This window comes from Rousettus aegyptiacus, unplaced genomic scaffold, assembly GCF_014176215.1.
Source record: "Rousettus aegyptiacus isolate mRouAeg1 unplaced genomic scaffold, mRouAeg1.p scaffold_m13_p_4, whole genome shotgun sequence".
Classification (NCBI taxonomy): Eukaryota; Metazoa; Chordata; class Mammalia; order Chiroptera; family Pteropodidae; genus Rousettus; species Rousettus aegyptiacus.
The window spans coordinates 148,644,171-148,658,489 of record NW_023416307.1 but is presented as its reverse complement, the minus strand read 5'-3'; the positions used below and the strand labels follow the sequence as shown (position 1 = coordinate 148,658,489).

Sequence of the window (14,319 nt, the reverse complement as noted above, 5' to 3'; positions counted from 1 at the left end):
AAAACTCTCAGGAGGGATGTAGAGGTCCTGGGTCAGGGCACCCCTGGGCTACTGGCAGAAGCAGAAGCAAGCCTGCTCTGAAGGAAAATGTCTCCAAATTAAGCCTGTGAGACCCTTGATGATTAAGATCAAGCAAAGAGCTCAAAACAAAGGTTACGAAACACATGAGAAGGCCAGCCACTCTAAGAGTCAACGGAAACAAGAACCAACAGATTTAGACTATGAACTCATAATTTTATATAGATATAGATGTATAGATAGTGTGTATATATATTTTCTATCTCTGTCCACTGAGAGGGCCTAAAAGCAATAACACATTGATGGCAATGATCACACCTAGTACTCAGATCTCGGTTTCTAAACAAAAGAGCCAGGGTTTTTGGGAGAAGTAGTTGATTCCAGGGCTGGAGCAGGGAAAGTGCAAGATGAGTATGGAATGTCTTTGGTGCCAGAAGCAAGGACGTACCTCCGAAATGATTGGGGGGGCATTTCAAAAGGTATGCCGGCAGTAAGAGGGACGACGTGGATAAGCAATACCGGGAGCAGGAGCTGAAGAGGGTCCCGAGGTTAGTGAAAGCCGCGAAGCCGCCCCACGGAAGGGCTGGCTTTTAGACGCTTGCTGGAGTGTACTGACTGACGATTAGCCAGCAGGACCCAGAAAGAACTACACCAGCGGCAGCTAAACCAAAAGGCCTCCCCGTCCTTTCCCCTCACCGTATACGGGCCCTGCAGGAGCCAGAAACAGCAGACTGGGAAAGGGAGCAGAGGGACATGGAGAGGGACGGAACCCATCTCCCCTCTTTCCTCCCTGCTGGTCCCCGACCCACATAGGCCAGGCATGCGCTGAGCATGGGGCGGGGGCATGAAGGATCTTCGAAGAGAATGCAAGGCTAGAGTTTGATACCAGTGGGACATAGAGTCTTCTCTCGGCAGGATCAGATGTCCCGTGGGGACCCCCCCGGAGCCAGAGGGGCCTGGGCCAGCCAGCAGAAGGAAGTACTACCTTCTCTTTACCCTCGGCCTTTTCATCCACCTTCCTGGATGGAGTCTGCGACTTCGAGATGTTTCTTCTTGTTCTCTACACACTAGGAAGGGCTCTGCCTGGGTGCCCTGTTACAGGTTTCACTGTGGTTTAAAGGAAAGGGGAACCCAGATTGAGGGGATCGTGGGAGCCACACTTCCACAAAACTATCAGAGAATAAGAAACCCCGGAGACCCTTCCCCAGAAGAGGGTGTTGGGGGTGGAGCTCTGGGGATAAGAAAGATGATGAAAGGAGGAGCCCCTGTTCCAGGTGCCTCTGGGTGTAGGCTGGCACTGAGCCAGGTCCTGGTGTGTTGCCTCCATCAGCAAAGCTGGTCTTGCTCACTGGTCCCAGCCATGCGCAGGGGGATGAAATCAGAAGTTCGTGCTGCTCACGGAGGTCCTTCCTGGGCTGGATGTTTTCCTTGCGGCCTCTGTTTCCTTATCTGAGGGTTCTGACGTCAAAGTCCTGGAGGGAGCAGAAGGCCAACCATGAACTGGTCCCTCCACAAAATAGGGGGGATCTAACCCAAAGCCAGATATCTGAGTGTCTTGAGGCCCTCCTCTACCACCCAATGTCAGCCTCTAAGCAACAATGGATTAATATGTGAGGTGGCGGCTGCTGATGTGAGGCCAGGGCCCTGAGCTTCTGAGAAAGCAGGCAGCTCACTGGGGGTGGGGTCCCTGCTCCAGGTCCTCGACGGTGTCCTTCAGGGGCTGGCCACGTGTCTCTGGCAGCAGTGCAGAGAGCAAGCCCACCCCAATGGGGAGGGTGCCGATGATGATCATGGGGAGCGCTTTATGGTACTCGTTCAGCAGGATCACCAGGGGTGTGAGGATGCCCGCGAGCCTCGAGAAGATGGCCACCAGTCCCATGCCCGACTGCCTGGGGGAAGACCAGTACAAACTAAGCAGACCCGGTCTACAGCCATGCCACCCTGAACAAGCCCGATCCTGTCTGAGCTCAGAAGCTAAACAGGGTCGGGCCTGGTTAGTACTTGGATGGGAGACCACCTAGGAAGACCAGGTGCTGTAGGCATAAAAAATTATTAAAATTTAAAAATAAGGGATTGTAAGCTGACAAGGTCCTTACAATTTGTGAGGTCAACCAAGGGTTGTCTCGCCTAAAAAAAAGAAAAAGAAAAACTAAGCAGACCCGGCCTCAACTCTGGGCCACAGTGCCACTGTAGCACACGTCCTCAGGAGAGCCCAGACCCCTCGTGATGGCCCCCACCGGCCTGCAGGGCCTCCAGGCTCATCGAACCTACCCATCCTTTCCCCTGCACAGTGAACTTCTCGTAGTCTGACTGCGTGCCATGTTTCTCCAACCTTCCGGCCTCTCGGTCTGCCTATTACACGAGTGCTCCACCTACTAAGCGTCGGGTCAAAGGTTGCACTCCCGACCACCCGCCCACCCGCCGTGACCACCCGACCGTTCCTTCTTCTGGGTCGTTCATTCTTAGACTTACTCCATATACTAGTCCTGACAAGGCCACAGCATGGCCAGCTTCTCTATCTGTCCTCCACCAGTGTGGGGATAACCTGGGAGCTTGGACTAGATTTCTCATTCTTCTGGACCCCACCCAGCACGGTCATCCTAGAGCCAGCCTCGTAAGCAATTCTTGAAATGGCAATGAAGGCAGAGGAAGGATCGTCAAAATAACGGCCTCAGGAGCAGAGGAGCAGGAGTTGCTCCACAGCCCTTACCTGAGGACAGTGGGGAAGAGCTCAGCAGAGTACACGTAGGAGATGGTAAATCCGGAAGTAGTGGCAAACTTCCCTATCACAGCCAACACAGTGACCACCATGGGCATATCTGGTGAGAGATGCTGGTCAGCAGCGTGAAGGGTAGACAGACCCATCGCCTGAGCCCTGCTCCTTGCCCTGCCCAATCCAACTCCTCACCCCATCTGTAACTGAACCACAGGGATGCCCTCAGCCCAAAAAGGGGAGCAGTGGGCCTCTGGCCACAGATGAATGAGGGTGGGAGTGGTCAGGGGAGAGTCAGCCTTGGTACCTGCTGGGATGAAGATGATGAGGATACACATGAGGCCCCCCAGAACCAGAGTCCCCGACTGGCTCCACCTGCGGCCAAACCACTGCATCATGAAGAGGCTGAGGAGGCGGCCAGGCACCTCGACTGCTCCAAAGATTAGCTGCGTCAGGTAGACGTTCAGGCCAAAGTCCTCCACTTGGAAGCTCAGGCCGTAGAACCCCAGACTGTCCGCAAACCTACAAAGTATCCAAGAGTCCTTGTCACTGCTAGGTGATGAGACACCATCGCACTCAGAGAGCCCGCCTTGGCCAGAAGTCACACCAGGAGACACTAGCACAGCCAGGGAGAGTTCCCGTCATTCCCACACAGCCCATCCCAGCCAGAAAGCCACCTTCCTGCATGCCATCGACACACGGCAGCAAAGTGGCCCTTGGCTCATGCCTCAGGGAGAAGCATGGGTCCCAGGGCACTCACCAGACTAAGAAGAGAATCAGCGTCAGTTTCTGGAGCTTGGGGTGTCTAACTAGATCCAGAATGTTCCCTGAGGGGCCTGCCTTCTCTGAAGTCAGCTGAGAGAAAAATGCCAAGTGAGGCGCCTGCAGAAAGGCCTGTGTGTGTGAGATCTGGGGGCAGGGTGGGGCTGCCTGCTGGGAGTACCTGGTTCAGGAGCTCTGGGGACAGTTTCCGCCTGTTCACCGAGGCTGCCTTCTGGAGCAATTGTTTGGCCTCTTCAACTCTCCCCCTGATCAGGAGCCACCGTGCAGATTCTGGCAGAACCCTGTAGGTCAAGAATGGCTGTCGGCTTGGGCGTGGGGTTCTAGAACCCCCTAACCGCCCACCTCCCACACCCCAGGCTTTGTGGCTGTTTCAGTGCATGCTGAACCCCACACCCCTGCAGGCTCCCTCCCTGTGAAGCAGACTCCGAGTGACCCCCAAGGTGCGCGCATGTGCTGCGCCCTAGGCAGCTCCCGGGGAGGGTCTCCTCACCAGAAGTAGAAGAAGAGCAGCCAGAAAGGCGCTGAACTGGCAATCTGGAGGTGCCTCCAGTTACGGAGGCCATAGGCCAGACAGACCAGCACCAACTCTCCAAGGGAGAAGAAGCACTGGATTCCGACCAAGACCTGGGTCCTCCGCGAGGGTCCCACCCACTCTGCAACTGCAACGGAGAGGCTGAGACTGAGCCAGATCCCACCTTCTCACTCCCTGTCTCCCTAGACACCACCCTGGCAAAGTTGGGGCCTCAGTCCCAGCTCAGGAAGTGCAGGGATGGCTTCAGAAGAGGATGCCTGACAAGCACCCGCCCCCGCCCCCCACCCTCCCAGTCAGTCTGGGGAATGTGGCCAGACGCCATGGCCTCAACCTATGGCTGAAGGCTTCAGGGCTCAGATACCCACGTAGGGTAATAATGCTGAAGGAAAGTCCAGAGGTGGCAGTAGCCACAACAAAGCGCAGGAACATGTACAGCTCAAATTTGGTCACGAAGGCAGTGGACAGGCCTACGACGGCAGAGATGAGCAACTGCAACAGGAGAGCGGCCTTGCGGCCAATCCTGGAGTAAGAAGGAGAGAAGGCTCTCTGAGGCGAAGGAGGCAAGGGAGACCCAGCCCTGCCCTGGGCTCTCTGTGAGGAGGGACACGTGGCCACACCACGTGAGACCCGTTGGAGGGACACCACTTTGAGAAGCAGCGGGGACGCCTGGCCCTGTGCCAGAAGCCTAAGAGCATGCTAGGGCAGGGATGGGCTGGCCAAGGTTCTTACCGGTCACAGAGGGGCCCAAAGATGAGAGCGCCAGCGAGGAGCCCCGCCATGTACACCGACTGTGCGGTCTCCTTCAGCTGCTTCCGGTCACAAACCAGGTTGAACTGAGGCAGACACAGGCAGATGTGAGTGTAGGGGCCGCTGAGGGCAAGGTTTTTATAATCCGGCCCACCCACTACCAACTTCTCAGGGCAGATGCCCACAGTTCCCAAGCTGTGTGCCAAGGCACCCCAGGGAACCAGAGTGGACTCAGGAGGTACACGCAGAATGATGTTTAAAGTGTTTAGGGAGAACACAGCAATACTTAACACCTGTCTCGTATCACGGGAACTACTAGCTCAGGATAGTGCAGTTTGACATGAGATTACGCTATGTTCCTTTCAGTGATGTCACGTCTATGTGAAGTTGTGTTTTTGGCAGTTGCAATAAGAAAAGGCAAGCACCACGAGTGAATTAATGAGGACCAGAAAATGCGGGTATCGGTGTACGAGGATCGGAAAGTTGTGCAGTTCCCGTTAGACAGATATGTCCTATTAGTAAGTAATTGTATTTATTTAACAATGGGAAAAAAGTGTCCTTTCAATTTATGCTTTTAATGTTTGTGTATTACTTTTTTAAAAAATTATACTTTTTAAAATTCTATGTATGTATGTTGGTATTTTTATGGTGACATTGGTTAACGAAATCCAGTAAGTTTCAGCGGTACACTTTAACAGTAAGGCGTATATATATTTACACTGTGTGTTCACCTCCCATAGTTAAATTCCTTTCTGTCACCACATATTTGACCCCTTTTTACCCCATCTACCTCACCCCTCCCTCTCCCTCTCCCCTCTGGTAACCGCTAGTCTATAGTCCATGTCCTTGAGTCTCTGTTTGCGTATAACTTTTTTTAAAACAGCTATTAAGTTGTTAGGACATAAATACCTAAGTTGTTTGAAGGTTCGAAAATTACTTGACACCTAAGGCTGTTAACATATTTCTTTTGGAAACTCACCGACACACTGAGGGTGCAATGTTTGGGAACTGTGACACACAGTTTATCGATTGCTGCTTCTCGACACGGGGCGGGGGTGGGGGGGCCTCTACGTCACAGCCAGGGCATCCCTGTGACCCACTTAGGCCTTCCACATGTCCCCATCTAGCTGTAACATCCTCCTGCGACCCTCATCATTCACAGGCAACCAGAACGCTAAGAAGCTCTCACGCACCCCGCGAGGGAGACTAGGGCAGAGGGACGCACACACAGGTGCATGCAGAGGTGGCGCACGCATGCGCACGCAGGTGCATGCAGAGGTGGCGCAGGCAACACGCCTGGAGACGCACAGAGAGAACCGGAAGCCACAGGGAGAAAAAAAATAATGCACATCCACAGACCTCTGTACCCACGTCTACAACTGGTACGCACTCATCTACTACATGTGACTCAGCCCTAAGCCCACTGGTATGGGGGCCCCTCAGGGAGCTCTGGGGCCCTTGCACACAGCTCAAGGCCATACACAAAGGTTTGTTAGGGAACATGACACATGAGCTATCCTCTAGAGCTCAGAGGGACAGCTTCACGACAATGGCTACTAATGCCTTATGGGTGCTCACCCTGTGTAGGGCACTATGCCTAATGCTCTACATGCATTAGCTCACATAATTCTGACAACAATCATTGGCATATTATTATTTTCCTCTGAGGAAGGAGAGGTTAAGCAGCTAATTCTAGGTCAGGGTTGTTCAGACATTTCCACTGCCCCCTAGACAAAGATTGAAACTGAGTGAGATCTAAGAAATGATTTGCTGAACGAGTGAAGGAAACAACTAATACCTACAGTAAACCAACCAGGCAATTGTTATCAGTGGAGCAACCTTTAGCAAGAAATTAATCAAGACAGAAGACACCAGGTGCCCGTGCTTCTGTTCTCAAGGACAACTGTGCGTTTTTAAGAACTTCCAGTATGTGTCCAGCAATGAACACAATCGGAACGAAGCAGGGCAGTACAGAAGACATAAACTTGCTCCACCCAATTTTATTGGGTTGATTCTGGTTTGGCTGCCGCGCATCGCCTTTTGCTTAGACACTACGTAAAATAAGTAATGATAAACAAAAGCCTGCTGTTCTCGGCCTCTGGAGCTAGAATTGAGGAACTCTGGGGATGCTTTGAGCATGTTAGCCGATCTGTTGGTGTTTTGTGTTTCCCATGTCTAAAATGGGGATAGAATACATACTATCACCCGATAGCATGAAAGAAATCAGTGCATGTAACATGCTTAGTACAGTGGCAGTCACACAGGAAGTTCGGCCGAGGGTGCACTGGCCCGTGTTCATGAAACTCACAGCTCATCACGAAGATGTCTCAAACACAAGGGGGCTGCGGTGATCTTAAGGGATGGGTGACAAGCCACGGGACACTTCCAACGCTGGCATCCCTGCACAGCGGCCAGTATTCACCACCTTCCTGTCCTTTACATACCCCTCATCTCATTAAATCACCATTCTAACCCCATGAAGACTTATCGTTCCCACTGTGCAGGAGCAGAGATTGCGTCTTGGGGAGGTGCCAAGACCTACCCAAGCTCCTGTGGTGGTATCGTGTTGCAGAAGGAACAGATGTGTAGAAGGCTCCAACTTGTAATGCCAATCTTGAACCTCTCCCACCCTAACGCCCACAGCAGATGGTTCTGCCGGGGGCCTGCCACGGTGGCCCACAGAATCCTGCCCTCACTTCTTGGAGCACACCCCATCACATCTTCCTCCCTTTTCCAAAACCTTCAGGGGCTTCCTTTGGTCTCTAGGAGAAAACCCATATTCCTCAGCACTGTAGCTAAGACCCTTCGACAATTGGCTCTTGCCTATTTCCCAGCCTTTCTTGTAGGTCAGTCTTCCTCAAACAGGCCAGGCATTTTCATGCTTCCATAACCTAGACCTGGCTGTTCTCTCTGCCTCCCCTCCCCTCCCCTCCCTGCCCCTTCCTTAGTCACAGGACAGACCACACTGTTGTAGCTATTCCGTGATAGTCTATTTCCCTCCCCATTCAGAGGCTCATGTTTTCTTTTACCAAAGATGGGCGCCCAGGAAATGTGGGACAGGTGAGAGGACAGGGACAAATGAGCGCTGTTCTTTAAGAGCCTATAAGGACATGTGCTCTTTTCTTCTCCAGTTAGGATTGTTTGTATTTCATTTTGAATATGAAGCTGCTGGTTCTAATAAGGGGACTTGGGGTGGCAGCTCAGAGAGGGTCCTCTGGGTCAGTATGTCACAGCCCTTCCTCCTAGATGAAAAACAGAAGTAGGAGATCTCACGCCAACGTAGCTCCACCCTGGAACTGAGCTTGGGGTCTCATGGGGTGCAGGGCACAAAGCACAAAGCTTTATATTCCCTTGGAAGTCACAGCCCTTGGCATGGTGAGGGTGGAAGGGAGCATGTCAGGGAAGGGCAAGTGATCTAAGCCCCAGCTCCACCTCCGGCACACAGGATGATGCCTGAGAATAAGGAGAGAGGCCCCACAGCCTTCAGAACGTCCCGCTCGCCTCCCGCCCCTGCCCGCCCCCATTCCAGGCACACCGACTTCTTGCTGCTCCCCAAACAGGTCGCCTGCGTCCTACTGCCAGGCCTTTCTTTTGTTGTGCTCTGTCTGCAAAGACCTCTTCCTCTCCTCTGTCAACATTCTCCTGGTACCCTGGTACCCAGATAACATACCAATTCCTTTGGGAGGAAGTGAATTCTAGCCTCAGAGCCCACCCAGACCTTTATCCAACAACAGGGAGCCCAGATCAGACCCTGGCCATCAGGGATCCTCAGAAAAGGGGAGCAGAGTGTCTCTTTCCTCTGACTCTTCCCTGTACAGTTAATATTTGGGGTTTTGGTGGCATAAAATCCCACGAACAGTGCGGCACAGGCTGTAAACAAGGGCAACAAGGGCAACAAGGGCTAGCATTGGCTCTAAACAATCTGGAAGTTTGCCTGGGCTTTAAAGATGGTGCTATTTGGCCAGAGAGTTCACACGGATATGCAGAGGTCGGCACACCGACAGCATCTGAGGACTGGTGAAAGCCAGAACCTACTATGGGAATGATGCTGGGGGAATGAGGAAGGAGAGGCCAATGAGTGTCAGGCTGGGCTAGGCTGGGCTAGATCCATAGGCTGGAGAGCTCACGGGCTACCTTCTCCCCCTGTGCCATAGAATGGGGCGGAGGAACAGGAGGAAGACAGGCAGGACATATTGTCAGGCTGCCAGGGTTCTAGGGGCAGGTTTATGGTAATATATTAAAAAGTGAAAGTTTGCCTTTGGTTAAAACATTGTCCTCTGAGAACTTCTAAGAAAGGCTTTTTGTACCCATTGGGGCGGGGCAATGAGTGTTTAATCTCTGGACTCTAGGTTTGCCACCGCAAACATAAGAGCTGCACAGATCCTCCCAATAACACCCTCCATTCAGGTTTCAGGGCTGTGTGTGCCCCTTCCTGCTCCTGCAGGGAACTGGGCAGCGGGAGCCTGCAGGGGACTCCCAGCTCCATGGTTACCCTGGCCACGTCCTCTCCCCACTCCGAGCCTCACCCTACCATCTGGGGAGCAACAGAGTAGACACTGATGCTCTCCCAGGGCTCTTCTTGCTCTGAGGCTGCTAGGAGGGGAATCTGTCCATTTCTGTCTGCGTTCCTCCAAGAGAGTGAACTTAGCAGGAACCAACATTCAGCTATCTTCTAATAGGACAAGTCCTAGAGTCACAGGTGTCCTCCGGGATCCCAGAGGCAGGCGGGTGGAGATCGAGATAGAGATAGGCAGGTCACGCCAAGAGAAAGGCAGACAAATAGACAGGGAATGAGATAACATAAGTGTGTTAGGAAAACACAGGACTGTCTAAGCGGGGCAGACATGTAGAGGCAGACTAAAAGACAAAGGCAAATGGACAGATAGATGGGATGTGGAAGAGAGAGAAAGGTGTAAAGAAAGAATAACAGGAGACAGGAACAAAGGCAGGCACTGGGCCCAAAGGCAGAAGGACAGACAAAAGGCTAGGGAAAGATGAATGGATGGATGGGCGGATAGACCAGAGAAAATGGATAGAGATGTAGACAGGTATTGAGGCAGAGGGCAAAGAGAAAAACAGGGCGATTGGCAATAAGCAAGCAAAACGGGCAAATCAATGTGACTCATTCAAGGATAGTGGCACAGGAACACCGGCGAATGAGGGAAGAAGGCCAGGCAGAGGAACGGGCAGACCCGACACGGGACACAGACCGGCAAAGGGGCAGCCCACCTCATTCACTAGGGATGGGGGCCTGTCTTCAGGATACTCCCAGCCCGCCTCGCAAGGCTGTGTCTCATTGAAGCGGTGGCTGAGGATGTCCTCCAGGCTGGCATTGTCGGGGGGTGGCCGGAACATGAGGCAAGACTCGGGGTTGCCTGCAGCATCCAGAGGCACGCTCAGGAGCAGCTGCTCAGCAGCACTGAAGTTGAAAGTGTGGTTCTTGACCCAGGCAACTGAACAGTGATGGGCCTCATCCAGGACCATGAAGATGTGGCCAAAGATGGAGTGGGAGCTCAGGAGGGTGGGAACAGCCGCCAGTAGCAACAGCTGTATCTGGAAGCGACCGAAGTCACCTACTTCAGCCAGGACCTCAGAAAATTGAACCATGTCTACCAGTCACCGCGTCCTCACCCTGGGGCCACCAAAGAGCTCTGCAGCTTGGTCAAGGGTTGCTTGCTCCTTTATGCGGTGATAACTGCTGCATTAATGTTTAATCCAGCCTTGCCAAGTTCCACCTTCACACTCTCCCATCCCAAACCAATCGGAATGTCCCGAACGATTCGCATCCAGCTCATGGCCCTTTTATCACACTAGAACTCCAATTCTGAGAGTAGTCATAACACTCAGAGGGACACAAAGGTGCTTTCTAGGGACTAGCCCACATTAGAAAGTGGAGGATAAGTCAAGAGGGCAGCAAGGACCCAGCCTGTATATTTATTAATTCTGTTACCAGGACAATCAAGCCTCTTGACCCTGATAATCTTATCTTTGTCATGTGAGTCTCTGGTACCAGGGTCATCTGCAGTGTCAGTCAATCCCAGGGCAGCATGAAAGCGAGGAGATCCACTAAGGGCATATATGTCTTTCATTTTCAGCACCAAAGATACTTCAAGAATGCAGAGCAATCACAGAAGAGCCAAGAGTTGCATTCTGTCTTCTAGTCAAAGAATAGACCATTCATTCACACGATCCCCTGATAAAAACAAATCCAGGCTGCCCCAGAGCAGCCCTGGGGACCCTAAGCATTCTCAGTGATCACAGAAACACAGAACCAAGTCTCCCACTACAATGGCCCCAGCTGTGGAAGCCCAGTGGGTGGCAACTCCTGGCCTTGATGGAACTGGGATTCTTAAAAGACCGGGGACTACCAAAAAGGCAGGCAAGTCAAAGAGGAAATCTCCCAAAGGCCCCCATCCTTATTTTCCTGGGGGAGTCTTACTGGATGTAGGCCTAGGGCTTGGAAGGTGTCCCGTTCAGTCACGGGAGGTGAGGAATGATAAAGAGAGGATCGGGGGAAAGTACACGTGTATGCGTGCACATTCACCTTTGTTTGTCCACTGGAAAGCCTTTTCATGTTTTAAGAGATGGTGAAGGGAGCACAAGGAGGCAAGGTTGCTCAGGGGACTTCTGGATACAGTGTGCCTGTGCCTATCCGACTGTGAAAACGGCAGAGCCGCTGGCCGCCCGTCTGGCAGCCAGCATGTGGACCAGGCCAGGGCAGGGCCAGCAGCGAAGGGCAGAGGCCAGGGTCTACGGTGCTGCGTAAGAGCACCTTCCTCACTGCTGCCCATCTCAAACTCCCACCGGGCCCACCAGTGTCCCCAGCTCTAATGTTTCTTCTTCACCTAGCTTCTTCCTTCCACGTTCTTGTCCCCAGCATCGCCTCGATTAATTTTCCAAGAAAACGGACGCTACCAGTTGCCCTCGCGTAGTTAGGAGTTCCCACAGGGGCCAAGCGGAAGGCCTGAGCCTGTCCTCACTGCTCACCACTTCCTCATGCCACTCAGGGAAAAGAGTTTTACTGCTTTTGGTTTAAGTAGACGAGGGAGCTAGAGCGAGGAGGAAGGCGGCTTGGGCTCTGCTACACATTCACTCCCTCCAATCCTCTGTCCCTTCTACCCCCTGGGCCTCGATTTCTCCATCTGTGTAAAGGGCAAGCTTGATCTACATGGTCCCTAAGGATTCTTCTATTTCTTGGGGAGTGATTCTAAAATAAAGACAGATGACGAGGAGACTCCTGACAGATGAGCGAGGCATAACAAAATATCTCCCATAGTTGGAACTATGACCTCAAAATCTTGGCCCAGAGGTGCTGGATACCACTGGCTTCCCTTGACTTCTATATTCCCCAAATTCTAATTTTTTGGGTTAGTTTATTTCTACTCTGAACCCTATCCCCACATCCCAACCAGTCTGTGAAAGCTGCCGCAGAGCTCCTCGAGGCACGCCTCGGCTCTCTTTGAGGAAGTCCTCGCAGGATCATGGTAGCCCCAGGGACCTCTGTCTGTACTGTGGGCTCACTTGGGAGGCCTGACGCCAGCAGGCATGCCGGTCTCTGACTCCCCCGACCAGTCTGGCCGCCCCACCATCTTCGGGAAGACTGCGGGATAGGCTTGGGGTTGCCTTTGGTTCTCCAGGGAGAGCCCCTGGCTTAGGTCTCCACCCTCTTCCTCTCCATGCGCCTGCCCTCCTCAATGGCACGACTAAGACCAGGGAGGGTGTGGCGAGAATTCTCGAACCACTAGAACTGTTTAAGCCGAGACGACAGATTCTTTAAAACAAGTGTTCACTGCCAATCGTCTGTCCACGGAGCAGGGGGTAGTGTTGGGGTGTGTGGTGGGGGCTGGGGAAATATTCCACAAACATTGCTCATACGGATTCATTCATTAGATGGTGTTAAATCTCTCCAAGGCTTGAGAATAAGTCTAGTAAATAAAAACTGGGTTAGGACTTTTGGATTCTGGTCCAATAAGTAAGGAGCTTGAAATCTCTCTCTCCATCCTAACATATACAAAGTTGAACTGAAAAATCAACTCTTCTTATATTTGTCAGAGAAGTGAGGTCAGGGTAAACTGACCTCAGTTTACCTTTAGTAGGTTATACTTCTCTGTATTTACCTGTATACAGAAGGTAAAGGATACAGTATATAGAAGTATATAGAAGTATAACTTACTAAAACAAAACCCCACAAACAGAAACTTGCACAGGAACTAGTAACAGTCTAGGAAAACCTGAACTATAGCTGACAAATTGCTGAGGGCTCATTGTACATAAGGCTGAAAGCCAAAATCTTCAAAGTGGGGTTTGGTCCCCACACTTTTCAGTTTTACCTCCAGGATCTCTACCAGATTCTCACAGTGAGTATCAGAGAAAAATCCTGTTGTTTCCAAGGGCATTAAAAAAGTAAACATTTTGAAACGTACTGAGAACATTTTCTTCTTTTAAAACAATGCTTGCCCTTAAAAGAAACTATCTCAACAGAGACTAACCCTGCTGGCCCTAACTGACCTGGAATAAGGGAAGTAAGTACCCAATTCTACCCTCTCTAGCCATCCTGCCCTACTTCAGGGGGTGGGGGAGACCAAGAAGCAGTTGTGAAATTCAGAGGTCCACTCAAATCTGAGTCTCATCATAGGACTACAGAAGGCTTCCCCATTCCCACACCTTACCATCATATCACGAAAAGCCTCTTTACTGGAATTCTTTTTACCCAGTGCATCATGTTTGGTTTTCAACAAAAAATTACGAGTCATGCTAAAAGTCAAAAACACAGTTTGAAGAGCCATGGCAGGTAGCAGAGCCAGACTCAGATATGACAAAGATGTTGGAATTATGAGATTGGGAATTAAAACAAAACAAAACAAAACTTGGAATATGCTAAGGGATCTCAATGAAAAAAAGTGGAGAACGTGCAGATGCAGATGGGTAATGTAAGCAGAGAGATGTAAATTCTAAGAAAAACATGCTAGAGATGAAAACCAGCGCAATAAAAATGAAGAATGCCTTTGATGGGCTCATCAGCAGACTGGACAAAGCTGAGGAAAAACATCTCTGAGCTTCGAGATATGTCGATAAGAACTTTGCAAACGGAAAAGCAGAGCGAAAAAAGATGAAACAAACACATCGTCAGAGACTATCCAAGAACTATGGGACAAGTATGAAAAGTGCACAGAGGCACAACGGGGATCCCAGAAAGAGAACAAAGATAGGTATAGAAGAAATGTTTGCGGCCATGATGACCGAGAATTCCCTCGGTCACGTCGGACACCAACGCGCAAGCGCAGGAAGCGCAGAGAACACCAAGCAGGATAAATGCCCGACACACTGCACCTCGGATGTCAGACTCAAACTGCATAGCATCAGAGATGAAGAACGAAACCACGAAAAAGTAGTAAAGCCCACCCTATCTATAAGAGCAAACCTAAGAACTGTATCAACTTCTCCTCAGAAACCATGCAAGCAAGAAGAGACTGAAATGAAATGTTTCACGTTGAGAGGAAAAAACTCATCGACCTGGAATTCTATA

At 51.3% G+C, this 14,319-nt stretch overlaps 1 protein-coding gene and 1 pseudogene across 1 annotated transcript; one reads left to right on the top strand and one right to left on the bottom strand.

Annotated features, from left to right (window-relative positions):
* Positions 1 to 215: 215 nt before the first annotated feature.
* Positions 216 to 11,068, bottom strand: LOC107499650 (solute carrier family 22 member 13). The gene is made up of 10 exons (XM_016124061.2): positions 10,023 to 11,068; positions 4,776 to 4,879; positions 4,412 to 4,566; positions 4,005 to 4,173; positions 3,675 to 3,795; positions 3,492 to 3,586; positions 3,039 to 3,253; positions 2,729 to 2,837; positions 1,692 to 1,907; positions 216 to 1,490 (listed from the first exon to the last, which is right to left on the bottom strand). Exons 1-10 carry the CDS (start codon positions 10,398 to 10,400, stop codon positions 1,397 to 1,399), a joined length of 1,656 nt encoding a protein of 551 aa, XP_015979547.1. The 5' UTR covers positions 10,401 to 11,068; the 3' UTR covers positions 216 to 1,396.
* LOC118601866 lies at positions 1,942 to 2,060 on the top strand (annotated as a pseudogene).
* Positions 11,069 to 14,319: the final 3,251 nt, after the last annotated feature.